The sequence below is a fragment of the Ochotona princeps genome, chromosome 3 (genome assembly GCF_030435755.1).
Source record: "Ochotona princeps isolate mOchPri1 chromosome 3, mOchPri1.hap1, whole genome shotgun sequence".
NCBI classification, from domain to species: Eukaryota; Metazoa; Chordata; class Mammalia; order Lagomorpha; family Ochotonidae; genus Ochotona; species Ochotona princeps.
Window position 1 is genome coordinate 67,709,635 of NC_080834.1, and position 20,570 is coordinate 67,730,204.

A 20,570-nucleotide genomic window follows, 5' to 3' on the forward strand; every position below is an offset into this window, starting at 1 on the left:
GGGTCATGCTCCATCACCATTGACAGCTGGAGATGCCAGCACATGCCATAGGCTGCAAAATGCAGAGAAAGCCAGGCAGTGGACTGTGCTTCCTACCCCTAGGCTTCGAGGCACAAGCCCCAGCCATGGCAGGATTAAAAAGCCTCTCAATTTAAAAAGACAGGGGGGAGGGGAATGTGGGCTGCAGAATTTATAAATAGACATTGCCCAAGGCTGCCTGATGATGAAGTGGTTGTTTAGTAAATCTTTCTCCTTTAAGGATGCCATTATCGGAGACCATTGAAAAAGACCAGTTTCATTTTTGTCTTGGGGGAGGTCCTGCCTTTGACCAGGCCAGCCCTGTTGAGTGCTAGTCTGCTCTCTCAGATTCAGGGACAGGCCTTCAAGATTCTGAGTCACCTTTGCATGGAGCACAAAGACGACGACGATGAGGATGTGTCTTTTGCCAAATGGATGAGCAGCTTCTGGGGGCACAGCTGGAGAGAGGAGGAGGAGAGAGCAACCCGGGAGCGGCGCCGGTCGCGGGACGCCAGTTACAGGAAAGGCTCCTTGCCCTGTCCAGTGAGTTATTGTCATGGGACCAGGGAGAGCTGGCATTTGGGGTTGGGGGGGTTCTGTGCTCATTTTAAAGTGAGTTCTTTGGTTTCAAATTAGTGCCTTCCAAACCTCCTTTGTGAATACCCACCATCATTCCTTTTTTTCATTCCATCTTGTCCCTTAAGGGGCCTAACGTTGGTGCGTTAGGTAAAGAGAACTTCATTTTCAGTGATCGCAGCTATTTTTAGCTGCTACTTGGAGCTCATAATAAGCTTCAGATGTGATAGTCGAGTAGTGTTGTGGATTAAAGTGTGATCTTCACTTGTCTTTTTGAAATTCTGAAAAGAGCCCCATGCTTCCATGGGCCTTCTGTGGACATTCTGCAGAACTTCGGACGGACTTGAGACACTTTTCCCTTCCCGTGTCCCCTTGATTCCCTGGTGGGAGAAGGAGCCAGGATTCTCCTGTTCTTAGTCCTATTTTCCATGGCTAAGCAGAGCATCTGGTGGCTGGGGAGCAAGATCCCAGGAAGGGACTGGGTGGGCCAGCCAGGTGTGGTGACACAGCGGCAGGTGCAGGGAGCAGTTCTTCCTGTCCCACTGCAGTGCTAACCAGGTATGTCTGCTGCTTCACCATCACACAGCAATCACATGGCTTTTCTTTTTCACATACCGCTTAACATCCCAGTCACCAGAGACTACTTCCTAAGTCCCTACTCCTGTTGTGGGGTTTGGAGTAATGATTTGATTTTTAGCTCCAGTGTTGGGAAATACGAAAACAAAGAGGAAACATGGTTTACGAAACACAGTTTCTTCAATAACTCGAGCATTTCTCAGACATTGAAAATTTAGATAATCCATTCTATTTAAAGAATCTATGTTTAGGTTGCAAAATTGTTTATTTTAAATGATTAAAGGATAACAGAATTTCTGTGTAACTTTTTAAATGGTGTCCTTATGACATCTTTCTCTGCATGACCTTGCCTTGAGCATTTGGTTAAATCAATCCGTTTGGATTCCCTGGGTCAAAAATGAGCTTCATAGTCATCAGAGTAACAATGCAGAAAGTTACTTAGGAAGACACAACATGAAATAAATATGACCATCTGACTGAAGAGAGGGGAAATACAAGCAATAGGTCACAGATCAGAGGACTCCAGGAGAACAGAGTAGAGCCCTGGCTACATTGAGACTCCCTCTTTCCTCTTCTATTTAAACTATCCTGTTGTTAAACCAAAACTCTTGAGACCAAAGACTGTTGAAATAAAAGGGCTTATTAAGCTATTGTTGAAAAAGGGAGCAGGTCCGGGGACAAGTTTCCACTAACTAGCAGCAACCAGTCTCAACAGCAGTTGGAAAAAAGTCCACAAAATCCAGATCTCAGAATACTTTTAGAAATTTGGATAAGGGAGTCATTGTTTGAACAGAACCTACCTTTTGGGAAATGCTTTGGGGTGGGAAGCCATGTGGGCGACAGGCTGTTGCTTCTGCATTAGCTGAGGCTAACAGGCTGCAGAACTGATATGTAAGCAAGGCTGTGGCATTGCTGGTTGACCTTGATGGAGATAAGTCAAGGATCCAACATACACTAAATTTTTGGCTAGTGTGCGCTTCATCTGCAGCTATTAATTGACAAACTTCCTTTATCTCTTTCCCTCTAAATAAATTCAGGATATTTTAGAATTTTTTCTCTTTACCATTATATACTGTAAACTGAATCTGTACCTGGGTGCTTTTTGTGAAATGTGCTTAGGACAATGCCTAGTGCCTAATAAGTAGTTACTATTATTAACCACAGATCATGAAAATTAGAGTCTTCTAGATACTTTCAGGTAATTTCTGCCAAAAGTTCTGGGGTTTTTTCATTTTCCTTTTTACTCAATATGTTGAATGCTTCTCTCTAAAAAATTTGTTGGAGATAGAAATAGAGAGTTCCCATCTTCTTATTAATTTTTTTCTGATCCATTTACATGCAGCATTCCTTTCAAATAATTTTTTAAAAGAATGTCAACTGCGTGTTACCAAGCTTTTCCCTATGACTTCTTTTTTTTCTTAAAGATTTATTTTTTTTTTTATTGGAAGGCAGACACACAGAGAGGAGGAGAGACAGAGAAGAAGATCTTCCGTCCGATGGCTCACTCCCCAAGTGACCGCAATGGCTGGAGCTGAGCCAATCCAAAGCCAGGAGTCAGGAGCTGCTTCTGGGTCTCCCACATGGGTGCAGGGTCCCAAAGTTTTGGGCCGTCTTCAACTGCTTTCCCAGGCCACAGGCAGGGAGCTGGATGGGAAGTGGAGCTGCTGGGATTAGAACCGGCGCCCATATGGGATCCTGGCATGTTCAAGGCGAGGACTTTAGCCACTAGGCCATTGCACTGGGCCCCTCCCTATGATTTCTAAAAGACCTACTGTTTTACTAGCTGAATACTTGAATGTTTGTCTTTCATGATGTTATTTGTATGCATTAGATATTCAACACTATAGTCTTCTTGGTTCTGGAGATGGTATTAGATCATAATAAAATATTCCTCGTATAAAGTTATTTCAGATCTACAAATTATTATTATTACTTTGATCAGAGAATTTGGTTGAAATCATTTTTGCCTTTGATATTACAAGTCATGTTGTCAGGAAGTTTCACAGAGGAATAGAGGGAGTTGGTTTCTGCTGCTGCAGATAAAAGCTTATGATTGCAAATCCAAGAATGAGGCATCACACGCCTAGATGTGTCACTTCATCTCTCCATGAAAGTCACTACCCACGTAAGTCTTAGGTGAGTCCATTAGCCCCCGCTAAGCTGTAAAGGAGAAGAAGGAATCCCATGGAGACTTTGTTTTGTTAGATATGAAGGGTGTGGTTTCCTGAGTGCACTAATACCCAGCCTGGGTCTTATTATTGGGTATCTGGATCTTTCTTCTCAGAGGGTCTCATTGAGGACAAGAGCGATACAACTGAAGGGTGACAGCAATTAAAGTCAGAGTAAAGAACATCAAGGCGTAAAACTCTGGTGAGGAGCTAAATCTTTCCCTCCTTCCTTTTATGTTTATTGGCACTTAAACATAAAACTTGGTGGGGGGGTGGGTGCTGGAGAGCACTTCTAGATTCCTGGTGCTTCTGCTGCTAGGGATGAACCTGCATTTGCATCATTACCCAGAGCACACAGACTCTCTCAAGGTTCACTCCTGTATTTTTATGAATTTAACAAATACAGAGTGGTATACATCTACCATTATAGCAGCAGAATAGTTTCATTGTCTCAAAAACCACTCTCTCTTTTAAAGATTTATTTATTTTTTCTTATTGGGAAAGCAGATTTATAGAGAAAATGAGAGACACAGAGAAAGATCTTCCATTCACTGGTTCACTCCCCAAGTGGCTGCAATGGCCGCAGCTGAGCTGATCCAAAGCCAGGAGCCAGGAGCTTCTTCCAGTTTTCTACACAGGTACAGGCTCCCAGGGCTTTGAGCCAACCTCTGCTGCTTTCCTAGGCCACAAGCAGGGAGCTGGTTAGGAAGTGGAGCAGCTGGTACTTGAAACAATACTTCTATGTGATCTCAATGCTTGAAGGAAGCAGGATTAGCTAATTGAGCCATTGTGCTAGGCCTTTTTTTTTTTTTCTTTAAAGTGCCATTAAAAAATATTTATTTTACTAGTAAATCATGTTCAGAGTTAAAGAGAGAGAGAGAGAGAGAGAAAGTAAGACAGAGAGAGGTCTTCCGTTCTCCTAAGCTAGGATCTTTTTCAAGATCTCCCACATGGGTGCAGGGACCCAAGGCCTTGAGCCATCCTCCATTGCTTTCCCAGGTCATTAAGTTAGCTGGATAGGAAATGGAGCAGCCAGGACTCAAACTGGTGCTCATATAGGATGCCAGCTCTTCAGGCTGAGAATTAGTGTGCAACACCACTGCACCAGCCCCACCGCTTTCTCTTTCAGTGAGAACTAGCCTGTTGTTCTGCCATCGTGGTGGAGAGGAAGTGGCTGGGCTGTTTAGTGCATTCGTCTGTGTGAGAGTCTGGACACTGGGAAATCACTGCCTGCTCAGGCAGTGCCCTCTGAACCCTGTGGCCTCATGGGCCAGGAGTCCAGCGTGAACTCAGGGTGAGAAGCGTCTGACCTCAGAGTCAGAACCTGCTTCACAGAGTGGAAGAGAGAGGCAAGTGTAGTTACAGCTCTTTACAACAGTTTTCATGATTTCTTGGGACAACTTATGTGAAGGAGTTACACTTCAAGTGAACAGTTTTGCAAGGGAGAGCTTTTCCCTATAACCAACTAGGGGTTTTGCACAGTCTTTCACCAAAGCCAAGGGACAAATGGAAACATGTATTTGATATAAGGAGCCATGAAGTCTATGTTTCTGTAAGCAAAAATCTGGGCGAGTGTACTCAGGCTCCCCTATAGATGAGAATCTTGGTACAAAGAGCTGCATTTCACTGTGTCTCAAATTTTAAAAAGTGATATTTTGTTCTGATAATACAACACATGATCACTGTGGAAAACTAGGGAAATATTTAAAAAAAAGAAAGAATGAGGAAAGAGATGATTCCATGTCACAGAGGAAAATCTTTGGCCACACCGATGGGGGTTGCAGGTCTTAGGATATTGCCCTACTGAAAACCCTTTGGGACCTCTGCATGTCTGCCCTCTTCTTTCCCCCTGGGCCCTCTGCACTCCTTGGCCCCACTAAGGCTTCCTTCCATGCCACAATCTCCTGTGGTAGTTCCTCTGGGAGAAATGCTGTCCCAGGCTCCTAATTAACCCATGCTCATCTTTCAGATTGTTCCTTAATCATTACATCTGCACAGAGGTGTCTCCTGGGCTGCCCAGGCCACTCAACACCTACACAAATATACTGTACTTCAAAAATTGTGGAAAGAGGAACTCAAAGATGAATTTACTGTGATGCAAAAACCCTCTGAAATACCTGTACGCATAGGTTCTTCACAAAGTTCAAGGAAAATGTGGGCCCGGCAGCATGGCCTAGTGGCTAAAGTCCTCACCTTGAAAGCCCCGGGATCCTATATGGGCACCGGTTCTAATCCAGGCAGCTCCACTTCCCATCCAGCTCCCTGCTTGTGGCCTGGGAAAGCAGTCTAGGACGGCCCAAGGATTTGGGACACTACACCCATGTGGGAGACCTGGAAGACCTGGAAGAGGTTCCTGGCTCCTGGCTTTGGATTGGCACGCACCGTCCCGTTGCGGCTCACTTGGGGAGTGAATCATTGGACGGAAAATCTTCCTGTCTGTCTCTCCTCCTCTCTGTATATCTGACTTTGTAATAAAAAAAAAAAAATCTTTAAAAAAAAAAAAGTTCAAGGAAAATGTGCTGTATGAAGCTGCATGGATTTCAATTTTTTTGTGTGTTTGTTTCACCAAGGAAACCCTATCTTTTCATTAAATGTTGCGTTAGCTGAAGTACCCTTGCACATAGCTTATCCTTGTTTGCCCTCTCATTACAGCTTGAACTTTGCTTTTATAGCAGTTAGCCAAAGCCATAGGCCTTTGACCTGTTTTTTTTTTTTATGGCTATCTCCATACATAAACCTGAGTGCCAAGTAGGTGACACTGTATTCATTTTGCTCCGTACCTGACTCACAGTACCTGGCACTGTGAAGGACATGCAGTAAATGGACTAATAGTACAGATTTACCGCAAGTGTAACAGCAGCTTAATGAATTGTTGCCCAGCTCTCTGTTCTTTGTGCATAAGGTTCCAGATACGTGAATTTTCCAGAACTGCCATGACAAACTACTACAAATGGTATAACTTAACAACAGAAATTTCTTTTATTTTCCTGTTTGAAGAAATTTATTTAATTTTGTTGGAAAGTCAGAGTTTTAGAGGAGAGTCAGAAAAGGTGTTTCTATCTATAGGTTTATTCCACAAATGGCGGCAACAGCTGGAACTGAGTTTGTCTGAAGTCAGGAAGCAAGAGCTGATTCTGGGTCTCCCATGTTGATTCAATAGCCTAAGGACTTGGGACAGCATCTACTATTTTGCCACATTATAAACGGAGCTGGATGGAAAATGGAAAATGGAGTTCCCTGGGACGTGCACTGACACTTGTAAGATGTAGGTGCCACAGGCAGAGAGTGAGCTTGCTATGCACCAGCTCCCTTTCTTTCCTTTTTTCAAAAAGATTTATTTATTTGATAGGCTAAGTTACAGAGAAGACACACACACACACAGAGGAAGAGAGAGAGAGAGAGAGAAAGAGAGAGAGAGAGAGAGAGAAACTTCCATCGGCTGGTACACACCCCCAAATGGCCACAGCTGGGGCGTGTCAAAGCCAGGAGCCAGGAGCTGCTGCGTCTCCCCACCGTGTGGCAGGGGCTGAAAGACTTGGAGCATCTCCCAGGCACTTCAGCAGGGGCTAAGTTAGAAAGTTATTTTTTTCCAATGCTGAAGGCTGGCAAGTTCAAGATCAAGGTTTCCCATGAGGCTTTTGACCGTAGTTGGAAGTCTTCTTGTTTATCCTCAAGCTCTTTCTTTTGAGCAAGCACCCCTGGCGTGTCTTTGTGTGTGTCCAGATTTATTCTTTTTTTTTAAAGATTTATTTATTATTTTATTACAAAGTCAGATATACAGACAGGAGAGACAGAGAGGAGGATCTTCCGTCCGATGATTCACTCCCCGAGTGAGTGCAACGGCCGGTGCTGCGCCGATCCGAAGCCTGGAACCAGGAACCTCTTCCGGGTCTCCCACACGGGTGCAGGATCCCAAAGCTTTGGGCCATCCTTGACTGCTTTCCCAGGCCACAAGCAGGGAGCTGGATGGGAAGTGGAGCAGCCAGGGATAAGAACCGGCACCCATATGGGATCCTGGTGCATTCAAGGTGAGGACTTTAGCTGCTAAGCCATGCCACCGGGCCCCAAATTTATTCTTGTAAGACATTGTCAAGGCTTGGCAAATAAAATCCTACACTTGTGTCTGTTGTGATCTCTCTTGTTCTGTGCAACATTGTGTACTACAATCCAGGTAAATGATAACAATGATTTCCACCAGAGGACTAGCATATCTGTTGGAAACGAATGGATAATTCTGAGTCACAATTGAGAGGTAGAAACTGCTGACTTGGTCTTTGAATGTGGACGGTGGACCCCCAACCTACTGGCTTGAGTGGTGAGTAACTAGTGCCATAAGTTGAGGTAGGGGCATTGGAGGAACAATATTGAGGAGGAAAGATTTGGACGTTTGAGTTTGGGCACCCATGAGACACTCAGAAGAGAAACAGAATTGGCAGAAAGAAACTCAGGGAAAATGTCTGGGCTAATGATGCTAATCAGGAAAAAATCAGATTATAGCTTGAAGGTGAATGAAACCCAGGGATGTGATGTTTAGGGGGATGGTGTCAATTAAGGAATGAAAGTAAGGTCAGAAGACTAGCCCAGAACTTTGGAGAGTTCCACCAGTTATGAGCAGATAAAAGGAAGAAGTGAACAAATATGTCCAAATCAAGTGGTAGAAGGACCAAAGAGGAGGCAAGAAGATGCCGTGGTAACAAACAAGGAAAGAGTGTTTCCAGAAGGGTCCCTGCGAACAATTGAGTTTAATGCTATGGTTAACATATAGATTCAAAAAACATACATATTCAGCAAAATGGAGACCAATATCCTGACCAAAATTAATTAGGAATGCAAGAATTTGAGTGGAGTGGTTTAGGAGTAAGATAATTGAAAGAGCAATTGTCATAATGTTTTCAAGGAGTTTGGTTTCTTTGAACTGTCTATCCTTTGCTCATTTGCCAGCTGTGATTTTAGCATTGTTGTCATTATATTATATAATCCCTCTGTTTGTATGTAGGTGATATATACTTATTTTTGGAATATCTATTAAGCATTAGCAATACAAATAAAATTTAAAGCATTTTAACCTTGTGTTTAATTTTGTTTATATTGCTCTTGATACATCATTGCTTTATTTTTATATGGTTAAATAATTTTTCCTTACAACTTTTTCATTGCTTTTTGTTTAGAAATTAATTCTGTAAGCAAAAGTTACATATTCAATTTTACATTATTCTTTTCTATTTTTTATTTGTTGGAGAGGCAGAGACAGAAAGATCTCCCACCCACTGTTTCTCTCCCTAAATGCCCAGAGCAGACGGGTCTGGATTGAGGCAGGTGCCAGAAACTGAGAATTTAATCCTCATCTCCCAGGAGGTTGTTGGGGACCCAGTGATTTAAATCATCACTGTTGCCTCCAAGGGTCTACATTGGCAGGAAGCTAGATTGAGATGCTGGAACTTGGGATTAGTGCTCATACACTCAATGTGAGATTACCTATTAAACATTTATGGTTTTATCAAATTTTTTCAAATTCCTGTGTAGCACAGTAAAAAGCAGAAATGCTGATTCTACTTGCTTTTTAAAAATTTGTTTATTTTTATTTGAATAGCAGATTTACGGAGATGGAAGAGAGAGATCTTCCATCTGCTTGTTCACTCCCCAAATGACCTCAGTGCCTAAAGCTGAGGTGATCTGAAGCCAGGAGCTTCTTCTATGTCTCCCATGTGGTTGTAGGAGCTCAATGATGAGCCATCCTCTGTTGCTGCATTCCCAGCTCATGAGAAGGGAGATGGGTTGGAAGTGGAGCAGCTGGGACACAAGTTGGTGCCCATATGCGATCCTGGTGCTGTAGGTAGAGGATTAGCCAGCTTAGCCACCATGCTGGCTCCTCTACTTGATCCTACTGATCAAGAATATAAAATTTGAGTTCTACATAAGATTTGCTTGCTTGGGAGTTTGCATTCCACCTCTGAGCCAATATTGTGAGTCTCTTATTCATATGGTACATTTCAAATTTTATATTCCCAGTTTCCTGCTCTTCCACAAGTCGCATCACCTGACCGTCAGCCCAGAAGACATTCTCATGAGGACCAGGAATTCCGACGTCGTAGCAACATGCGAGATCACAGAAAATGCTCTGGTGATGGGTCAGTCAAGGAACCACTGGAACCAAAAGAAAGACCCCAGTCCAAACTTCAGGAATTTTCACTATCCTCTGAGCAACAACTGTGTGTCAGAACTAAACGTTCTCTCTCTCTGGTATGTAGCAGAGCTATTGAATCTTTAAACCAATGTGTACAAGGAAATCCAAGGGATACACCTTCTTCAAGTGTGAAGAGAACAGCCTGAGGAGATCTTTGGGGAAGAGCACCTAATTTAAGATAGTCCCATGAGCACCTTCTTTAATGTTTATTTTTAAGAAGACATTTGGTGTAGGAAGAATTCCCACAGGGACCACATGAAGAATGCCTTTGTTACCTAAGTCCCCTATTTGTTGGGACTGCTTTCTTGCACTTTAGTATAAATAACTGTGCTGCATTCTCCTTTTACTATTTGGAGAAGAGAAAAATATCTCTGTGTTGTGTTCCCCTGTCTTTTTTTTTTTTAAGATTTATTTATTTTATTACAAAGTCAGATATACAGAGAGGAGGAGAGACAGAGAGGAAGATCTTCCGTCCGATGATTCACTCCCCAAGTGAGCGCAACGGCTGGTGCTTTGCCGATCTGAAACCAGAAGCCAGGAGCCAGGATGCCGGGACTCAGGAACCTCCTCCAGGTCTCCCACACGGGTGCAGGATCCCAAAGCATTGGGCCGTCCTCGACTGCTTTCCCAGGCCACAAGCAGGGAGCTAGATGGGAAATGGAGCTGCCGGGATTAGAACCGGCGCCCATATGGGATCGCAGCGGGTTCAAGGCGAGGACTTTAGCTGCTAGGCCATGCTGCCGGGCCCCTGTCTTTAAGAAATAAAAAGCACACAGAACAGGAACTCTCTTGGCACTCTCTTGTGAGCATCCAGAGGTAGGAATAGTCCTGATGTTAACAGTGGACTCTTGGGATTCAGGAAGACTCCTAAATACAAGGTGAGAATGAGAGGCATGCGATGGGGCAGATCAGAAACTCCATGACTGATGCCAAAGGCAACACTTAAGCTATGTGGTACGTTCACTGAATCCTGAATGGAGGTGTGCAGAATACTTTCTCGTGGGTTTTTGTTTGTTTGTTTGTTTGTTTGCGAAACAGGAATAATATGCTGCTGCCATGTAGTAATGTAGTAGATAAAGCAGATACTTGAACCTTAGTTTTGACTCCCAGCTCCTGAATTGGATTCTGTGAATGCTCAGGGCAAGACACTTGGTGCTTCCTGTTTCATTGTCCAACTGGACATCCTTCATTGCCTTGTAAGTGACACCTCAGTTTTGCTCAGATTACCTAGGTACCTGTGTACCTACGTACCTATGATTCACCTTCAGTAGGCTGCTCCTTCTCCAATGAATCCTAGAAGGAATAAGGAGGAGAGAACAGTTAACAGCTGTCATTTGCTGAGTCTAAACCTTATTAATTAGAAATGCCTGCTTTGCCTTTTAGTTATGACATATATATGGTTATAGCTACAAACTAGAGGCATGTTGCAGAAGCAGTGGAAGGCATTCCCACACAGGCTTTACTAGATTCCACATGTTAAAAATGTTAACACATTAATAGATTTATCTGATTTATCTGCATTCTTTTTCTTTTCCTAGCCTCAAGCAAGGAAATGTAGTACTGAAACTCAGGAAATTATCATTGATACAATATCTGTAAAACCTACTCAAATTTATTAGTTGTTCCAAACGCTTTTTTATAGCAAAATTACAGATGATGTATTGCATTGTATTTTCTTTTCCCTGTGATTTTTTTGTGTGTGTTTAACTTTGGATCAATTTTTCAGTCTTGCCATATGTTTCATGACATTGATATTTTCTGAAGAGTACAGTCCAGTTATATATATTTTTAAGAAGACTTACCTATTTTTATGTGTTTATTTATTTGAAAGGCAGGGTTACAAGAGGGGAAGAGAGATCTACACAGAGAGATTTTCCTTCTGGTAGTTTGCTCCCATATGGCCAATGCCAGAAGCCAGGAACCAGGAGCCAGGAGTTTCGTCCAGGTCTCTTAGATGAATGACAGAGGCCCAAGTTTTTGGACCATCTTCCAGTGACTTCCCATGCAGATTAGCAGAGATCTGGACCAGTAGTGGAGCAGCTGAGACACCAATCAGCGTTCAGCGTTCATGCGAAATACCAGTGTTGCGGACTGCGGCTTAACTCACTGTGCCAGAAGACTAGCACCCAGTTCAGTTACTTTTAAGAATGACTCTTGATTTGGGTTTATCTGATAGTTCATTATTAATTTTTGGCAGGAAGATACCATAAGTGAAAGAATTGCTGTTTCAAAACTAATATACTGAAATGAGTAAATAAGGGACCAGCATTATGGCACCATGTATAAAGCTGCTGCTTGCAACACAGGTATCCCATATTGACTCCAAGACGTGTTCCTGACTAGGAAAGCAGTAGAAGATGACCCAGGTGTTTGGACTTCTGCAACTCATGTGGAAAACTCAGAGGAAGTGTCTGGGTTTGGCCTGGCCCTGGTGGTTGTGGCCATTAGGGGAGTGAACCAGTAGATGGAAGATCTCTGTCTGACTCTGATTTGTAAAAACACAAAAGCAAAACAAAAAAAAACCAAACAACGAAACAAAACCTTAAAAAAAAGAAGGGCTGATTATCATGTGGTGCTAGCATGTACTTTATTCCACCTTCGTGGGACCCAAAGCTCAACCTGTGTAATAGGGAGGCCTGGGACGATACGGCTAGTGAGATTCCTGGCTTCCTGAATGTAAGATTTGGGGGAGAACTGGAGTGGTTAAGTTGGTTTTTAGTTTTTCTTAAACTTGCTTCAGGTTCGTTTCTGTGGGTAGTTTCATGATGGGTGGTCTGTCCTCTGCCTCCCAGGTAGTACAGCTCCACAGCCAGTTCCCTTGATGGGCTATTACTATGGGCATTTGAGAAGTGAGCCAGTGGATCAAAGATGTCTCTCACTATATCTTCTTCATTCTCTGTAGTTCTGGGTCTCAAATAAATAATAAATTTTATTTATTATATATTATATATATAATTTTATGCATATATATGCATTATACATAAAAAATAAATGTGTAATTTGGGAGACTTAATTATCTTAAATCCTTCCTGAATCCTATGAAACTATAGGTATATTTTTAAAAAAATCATTAATTAACTTGCATATTACATAATTAATTTTAGTTAAAGTGTTTTAATTTATGACAGTTTTACAAGAGTATTTAAGATTCATCCTACTATAATAACATTTAAAAATTCAGAACAGATACTCACCATTTTTCCGTGTCTACACATTGTTTTCTAAAGCTAACTACATTTTTTGATAATCTTATTTTATTATTATTTTCCATGATATGGTTTTGCAGGTAAAGGGATTCTCCCGACCTTTTCCCCTTCCTTCCTTCACTCTCCCCTTTCCATCATCCCCCCATTTATTTTTTTTAAAGATTTATTTATTTTTATTGGAAAGTCAGATTTACAGAGAGAAGGAGAGACAGAGAAAGATCTTCCATCCACTAGTTCACTCCCCAAGTGGCTGCAAGGATTGGAGCTGAACTGATTCAAAGCCAGCAGCCAGGAGCTTCTTCTGGGTCTCCCACACAGGTGGAGGGTCCCAAGGCTTTGGGCCATCCTGTACTGCTCTCCTAGGACACAAGCAGGGAGTTGGGTGGGAAGAGGAACAGCTAGCACATGAACTGGTGCTCACATGGAATCCCATGCATGTAAGGCATTAGGATACCGCACCAGCTTCCCCCCGTCCCCACCTTACCCCCTGCCATATTTTTGCTATAGTATAGACTTTTAATAACAGTCACAAGTCCAAAATTCTGCTATTTAAGTGTATCATGGCATTGTAAGTATAGGCAATGGTAGAAAACGTAGTATCAAATTCTCAAGGTATATTTAACAGTTTCATTGAGAGTTCTCATTTCATTTGGGAATACATCTGCCTATTGCAACATATCTTTACTTCCCTGCAGGTTAGTATCCATTATATGGTCCATCTATTAGAATATATGTATATACTTAGTTACTTACATATCTACTTGTTTTGTATTTCACCTGAGGATTGCATTGTATCAAAGAGAACATGCGGTATTTGTCCTTTTAGGATAGTCTTATTTTGCTGAGCATAAATGGTCTCTAGTTGGGGCTACTTTCTTGCAAATGGTAGAATTTCATTCTTTTTTGGCTATGAAGTATTTCATGGAGTAGATAGACCATAATTTTTTTATTCTTCTCTTGACAGGCATCTGAGTTGTTTCCATGTCTTTGCTATTAAGGATTGTGCTGCTATAGATACAGGGTTGCAGGTCACTTTCTTATATGCAGATTTCACTTCCTTTGGATATAGTCCCAAAAGCAGGACAACTGGGTCATGTAGTAGATATATTTTCAGCTGTCTTAGCATTCTCCATACCGACTTACATAGTGGCTGCTCCAGTCTATACTTTCAAAGCTAATTACATTTAAAAGTAATTTGGCAGCACGTATTCGGCTTATAAGTTAAGATACTCTACACTGGGGTATCTGGCATCAATTCCTGGACCTTGCTTCTGACTTGGGCTTTTCATTAATGTAGACTCTGGGAGGCAGCAGTCATGGTCAGGTAGTTGGTTTCCTGCTGCCCACGTGGGAGATGTGAATTGAGTTTCTGGCTTTTGACTTTGGCATGGGACCCAATCTGGGCTGCTGTTGGATGTTTGGGGGATAAATCAGCATATGGGGTCTCTGTCTCCCCCTCTGAAATAAAAAAGGCATATATATGTATATACATATATTATCTAGGGACCAAATGTGTTGTGTGTGTGTATGTGTGTGTGTATATATATACATACACATATATATACACACACACATATATATACTTCAGTTTTACATATTTTAGAATAAAAAGAGGCAAGACCAGTTTGTGATCTAATTAGGAACAACAATATTAAATTCCTTTGATTTAAAAAAATCGGCTGGCTTAAAATTTTCACATTTTATTTTTAAATCATGAGGCTAAGAAAACACATACATTTGTCAGTATTAATTTTCAACAATGGAAAAGGCAAATTGGAAATAATCATCACTATATTTTATTGATTAGATTGGCTTGGTGAATATTAGAGACATTTGTGATTGCTAAATATGAATTTTGATCAAGGGAATATAAGTGATAGAGCTAATGAACATCATTGGCAGGCACTTTTCAGAGCCAGTCCAATTTCTAAATTACTCTCAACTTGTAATTCAGCTGTATTGTGTATTTTTCTTTCTGACTCTAATTGATGAGCAGTTATGGGTGTAAAGGAGCATCACAGGCAGCAGATACCATTTCAGTAATCACATATATCCGTAACTCACAAAGTCAAGTCGTGACCTGTTCATGAGGCTGCCACCCACCATTATTAATGGTCACTGACTAGAACTTCTAGTTTCTCAATGTTTCCACTTCAAAATGGGGAGTAATAATGATTTTGCTTATTTATTTGTTTTTAAAATGTATTTTCCTTTTGTTTGAGAAACAGAAAAAGGCATAGAAATATATTGCTCCTTAAATGCATGTAATACATAGTGGTTGAGCCAAGCCAAACCTAGGAGCCTGGAACTAACTCCAGGTCTGCCAAATATTTGACCCAAATATTTGAGTCATTTCCTGCTGCCTCCCAGTGTGTGCATCAACAGAAGTGAGGTAGCTGGTACTCAAAACCAGCATTCCAATACGGGATGTTGGCATCCCAAACAATAGGTTAACCTTCTGCGGGAAGGGGACAGATAAGAGGAGAAGCCACACCCACCTTCCCAATCATCCCAAGTCCCCAATGTGGGACATGCTCCAAGGGCACTGCTCAAGTGGTTTCAATAGTTCTACTGTTCTGAGTTGTTGCCAATCTTACTATTCCAAGCACGATGAAATCTCTTCAGAATCCACTGGCTGACGTAGTCCACCTTAGTGTCTCCATTTGCCCAGATTTTCACTGCCAATACTTGGATGGGGTAGTTGATGAATTTGTTCTGTCCTCTCTTCTGGTACTAGGTGTCCTCTGCAGGCTCCAATGTACCACTATATCCTCTATGTGCACCTGGATATGCTGTCTACTGCTCCATCTGAGTCACCGAGGCAGCTCAGCTTTGACACATGGACTTCATGGTCCCACCATGGAACCTACAATTCTCTCCAAGTTGGGGTTCTGAGTCCAGTAGTTTGAATGGGGGGAATCCCCAAAAAAACTTCTCTGAGATGATCCCAGACCAGATTCATTCTGCTTATAGTTATCATTGCCTGACCACTATTTGTTATTTTTTGTTTCCTTTTATACTTACTTATTGATTATTTGCATCCCTCCTCTAAGCTGTAATTTCTAGGAAGTAGGCTCTCTTTAGTGCTGAATCTCAATGCTAAGACAACAATGAGATGTATTCAGTAGATCAGTGAATAAATGGTGACTCCTCACATCTAGTAACTTTCTTGGCATGCTAATCTGGCTAAATATCATTCCTCAAGGCTTCCATTCCTCATGCAGACTTTACATTAAAACAGCACAAACCCTACTACTAACACAATCCAAGGGAGTGTATCCCGGGAGGTTAGAGACAATCCATACATGATATCGCACCTTACTTGGCTTACCAAAAAGCACCAGGAACCTGTTAATTTAACCATGCTGTGGAATCACATGCTTTGGGGTGGTAGAGGCCAAGAGTCACAGCCATGTGCAGGTTGAGCTTCCCTCCAAGACCTGGCCCCTCTATCCTATTTATTTCTGATTATAACCTTTAGCAACACCATTAGGTTTATGTAGCTCCCTTACTAGAAACTGCAGTCTGTTGAATGATCCTGTCTTATTGCTCCCCTGCTGGTACATTTCCATACCTTTCTGAACTTTCTCTTTCAGGGCACTGAAAGCAGAAAGGAGAGAAATGAAAGAGACTGTCTGAGGATGGAAGTGAGATCCCGAAAGAAAAAGGAGGAGAGAAGGAGCTCCATGAAGGAGGAGCACAAAGAAACACACATGGCTCCTCTGGTGGAAAAGGGGCCCGAGTAGCACTTTGTTCTGCATCTCAATGACAGCTCCGCAGGGCGGTGTACTCCCTCTCAGGATGCCTCGTGGCAGCTGGGAAAGGTCTCTGCAGATGCTGGTGTCTGACGTGGGCGGTGGGTACAGCTGCTCCTTTGGGTAACTTACATCACACTCCACCTGAATCTGGTGATTTAGCTGAGGGTGCCCTTTTATGGCAATGAAAATAATAAAAGGTATTTTAATAGAGAAAAGTAATTTTTGAAAATGTAAAAATAAAAGTATTTAAAGAGCCACCTACACATCACATCCACCCCTCTCCCATGTACGTCAACTTTGCAGATTGTCTTAAATAAAAGTCATTGAGGTTAACTCTAAGTTTGCTTCCTTACTAGAAGTGCTTCTGTAAGTATACTGAATGGCTATTATTTAAAGTGAACTGAAAATGGACTTGTCAAGTACTACATTGAATGTGTTCATGCAGCACCTAAAACAATCCTTACCACTCTGAGATGGGACCCTGTATTAGATCCCAACTCCAGAGCCAGACCAATAGAACAGATATAAAGAGAGAGATGAAATGAGACTTATTAGTTGAATAGGCTGAAAAATTAAACAATAAGTTACCTGCAAGTTAGAGAATCAGGAAGACTGGTGCACGACTCAGTCCAAGTTTAAAAGCCTCAAAAATCAGAAAACCAATGCTACAACTCAAGTCCAAGGAGGCAAATCGCCTGAGAACCTGGGAATTGCACTGGTATAAAACCTGAGCACAAAGCATGGAGATCCTGAAGTTCTGTTGTTGAAGAGCAGAAGACTGTGCCAGTTACAGCACAGGATTTACCATCCTCTGCTTTGGGCTCTACCTGTAACCTCAGCCAATTGGGTGGCACCTGATAAAATGAATGAAGGTGTATCTTCCACAATCCACTGCTTGAATTAGCAATCTCTTCTAAAATCACTGGCGCAAACATACCCGGATACAATGCTGTACCAGCTATCTGGGTATCCTTTGACCAAGTTAACATCTAAAATTCACCATTGCAGAGCTATTCTTTTCATTTTGTGGTTGAGAAAACAGAAGTTTAGGAAAATTCTGTGGCTTGTCAGGACAGTGGCTGAATTAGGACCTGAGCTCAGCTCATGCCCTTCCTGTGAGGCAAGATCTACATTTTCCTTTAGAAGCAGATCCCAAGTTAGTATGTGAGTAATGTGGATGGGAATGAGCATTTGGGAGAAGAGAAAGATGGGCATGGAGTACTTTACAACTTCTTTAATAAGGGTGGTTAGGTTTAGTTTGGTCCCTAAAGTTTTTAAAATCCATGTGTAGCTTTTCCCCCATAATCCATGTTTTCCATACATTTAAATTTTTATTATTTATGTGAAAAGAAGGGTTAGGTAATGGATATATATAGAGAGAGCACATTCCTATCCATTGATCCACTCCTCAGATGCTCACAATGGCTGGGACTGGAGTTGGGCAAGAGCCAAAGCCTGGAACTGGGAAGGTAATGCAGGTCTTTCATGAGGATGGCAGGAACCTACTACTTGTGCTGTCACTGCTAAGTCCCCTTTATCTACACAACTAGGAAACTGGAATCATGAGCTAGAGCCAACTATGAAAGCCAGGGATTTCAATATGAGACATGGATGTTCTAACCATTAGCGTAGAAGTCTGCTTCTCCATGAAGTTTTTGAAGTACACTTGAATTTATTACTGTCTCTGAATGAAAATTGTATTAATAGTTAGTATTTGCCCCTCTAAAATGCCTAAGAGGGTTGTTTGCTCGAGAAGATAATTTATGACACACTTTCAATGACATAGTAGCAAATAAAATAGAAAAAGAGACTCAACCAGAAAAACCAGTGACAGAATTATGAACATCATGCTCAGCAATACTGTCAAGGCATTCTGGTCACTCTCCTCTAGGGGGCAAAGTTGAGCCAACATTTGGACAAGTAATGCTGGAAAGCATTAATATTTGACCAATAATAAGATCACTATTAGTACTTTCACCCCAGCTGTTGGCAACTGCCTAGGTTACCTTGTACCTAGGCAAGTGTTACACTGCTGTAAGAAAAGTAACCAATGGCCCACAAGTAACCAGCTGGTGGGCATTCTGGGGCTGGTAATGTCAAATTTAGCTATACCAGTGTGCCATCATAGTTGCCTATTCTATTTTTCTTTTTAAAAAGATATGTGAGGATACTCGCTTCGGCAGCACATATACTAAAATTGGAACGATACAGAGAAGATTAGCATGGCCCCTACGCAAGGATGACACACAAATTCGTGAAGCGTTCCATATTTAAAAAAAAAAAAAAAAGATATGTGAGGAAGAGAGAATGCTGGGCTTGTACCTGTCACCACAGTTCCCAGGCAGAGGGATGCAGATTTCCCAGTGAAGGGGGTCTGGTGACATGTTGGAGTGGGTGTGGCTGAAGGCATGTTTGACAAAAAAAGAATTACTTCTGGAGGTTTCCATGTATTCAGCCACTGCACTTGCAGGTAGATAAGGAACCTGAGACTGACTGGTTTAGAGTGAGGAAAACAAAGGGCATGTCTGGGTGAGGCCAAGGCATCCACTCATGTGAGAAACCAGGATTGGGATAACAACATTGCCTGCCATCATCTACCACAAACAACATCTGGGACTGCAGGGCATGCCTGGCTGGACTAGTCTGCAGTACCTGCCCACTAACATTGTAGCAGGGCTTGGGCCACATCAGGGTGGGCATAACATCCGCCAGAATTCGAGCGAACCAGATCTGAGGGCAGATTCTACAGGGGACATGTAAGCTCACTTCTGGGACTGCAGCACCTGGCACCCTTTACAGTCAGGAAAGGGTATGGGCTGTGCAAAACTAGGCTAGGCTGCAACATTTACCAGAGAGAGCTGAGGCTGTAGGCGGGTTATGCCAGACTGGGTTATATCAGGGCTGTGGGCAGACCAGGCAGGTCAAGGCAGTAGTAGCAACTATTAGCATAAATGTGGGCTGGGTCAGAAAGTGGGCCAGGCTGGGTTAGGCTTCAGCACCTGCTGGTGCATGTGAGAGCCAGAATGGGTGTGGGACAAGCCAAGTTAGGCTACAACACCTGCTGGGTCACATGAAAGCTGGGTTTGGGGGTAGACCAGGCTAAGATAGGTTGTAACACTCACTGGTGAGGGTCAGAATGTGCGTGGGCCAGTCAGGCTAGGCCACAGTAATGGTCAGTGAGTACCAGGATGAGGGGCAAGCCATGTTATTCTGGGACACAGACCTGCTGGTATGCATGATATTGGGGCTGGAAGTAGGTCCAACAAGAGAACTTAGAGAACTTCCTCTGTAGGCTGTAGCTCCTACTAGTGACTGTGAGACCTGAAGCTGGGGGCAGCCAGGCCAGGTCAGCCCAGGCTGCAACACTCATTGACACATGTGTGGGCCAGATCTGGGAATGGCTGGAGTAGGCCAGTCTACAGAACGCACTGGCATGGGTGAGAGACAGGATGGGGCATAGGCCAGGCTGATTGGACCACAAAACTGCCAGTGCACATAAGGGATTGAGGGTGGGCCAGACTGGGCAAAACTGCTACACATAATGACATGAGATGGGACTGAGAGCAGGCTGGGCTGAGCCAGGCTGTAGTACCTGCTGGTGAATGCTGAACCTGGGGGTGGGCCAGCTTAGACTGAGCCACAGCACTCACTGGCATGTACAAGACCCTGGGCTGGGAAAGGGTCTGGAAGGGGAATTTCAGGAACTCTTTTATTGAGTTGTTGCTTCCACTGGTGAACATGAGAGCAGGCCAGTGAGAGCATGAGGGATGACCAGTCTGGGGATGAGCTAGGTGGGCTGGGGTACCACACTCATTGGCAAGTGCCAGTACTGTGTTCAAGTCATGTCAGGCTGGACCACAGTACCTTCTGACAGGTGCAACATCCAGGTCTCTGAGCAGGCCTGCTCGGGGAACTTTGGGCACTTCTCTGCTAGGTTGCACTTCCTGCCGATGAGCACAGGAACCAGGGCTGGGGGTAGGCTAAGTTGGTCAAGGTGGCAGCACCTATTGGCATGCATGTGGGCTGGGTTTGGGGGTAGATCAGGCTGAGCTAAGCTATCCCACCCATGGGTATGCATGAGAGC

At 42.9% G+C, this 20,570-nt stretch overlaps 1 protein-coding gene and 1 non-coding gene across 2 annotated transcripts; both read left to right on the forward strand.

Moving 5' to 3' along the window:
- Window positions 1-29: 29 nt before the first annotated feature.
- Window positions 30-16,813, forward strand: LNP1 (leukemia NUP98 fusion partner 1). The gene is made up of 3 exons (XM_058661805.1): window positions 30-561; window positions 9,348-9,578; window positions 16,325-16,813. The coding sequence occupies exons 1-3, from the start codon at window positions 406-408 to the stop codon at window positions 16,472-16,474; spliced, it is 537 nt and encodes a 178-aa protein (XP_058517788.1). The 5' UTR covers window positions 30-405; the 3' UTR covers window positions 16,475-16,813.
- A 1,840-nt stretch (window positions 16,814-18,653) lies between these two features.
- LOC118758932 (U6 spliceosomal RNA) lies at window positions 18,654-18,760 on the forward strand. The gene has a single exon (XR_004995881.2). It is a non-coding gene; the product is annotated as a U6 spliceosomal RNA (small nuclear RNA).
- Window positions 18,761-20,570: the final 1,810 nt, after the last annotated feature.

Coding starts and splice junctions, on each gene's coding strand:
- LNP1 (XM_058661805.1), top strand. CDS start 406: ATGGAGCACAAAGACGACGACGATGAGGATGTGTCTTTTGCCAAATGG. Junction 562..9,347: donor AAGGCTCCTTGCCCTGTCCA/GTGAGTTATTGT, acceptor TTATATTCCCAG/TTTCCTGCTCTTCCACAAGT. Junction 9,579..16,324: donor CTAAACGTTCTCTCTCTCTG/GTATGTAGCAGA, acceptor TTTCTCTTTCAG/GGCACTGAAAGCAGAAAGGA.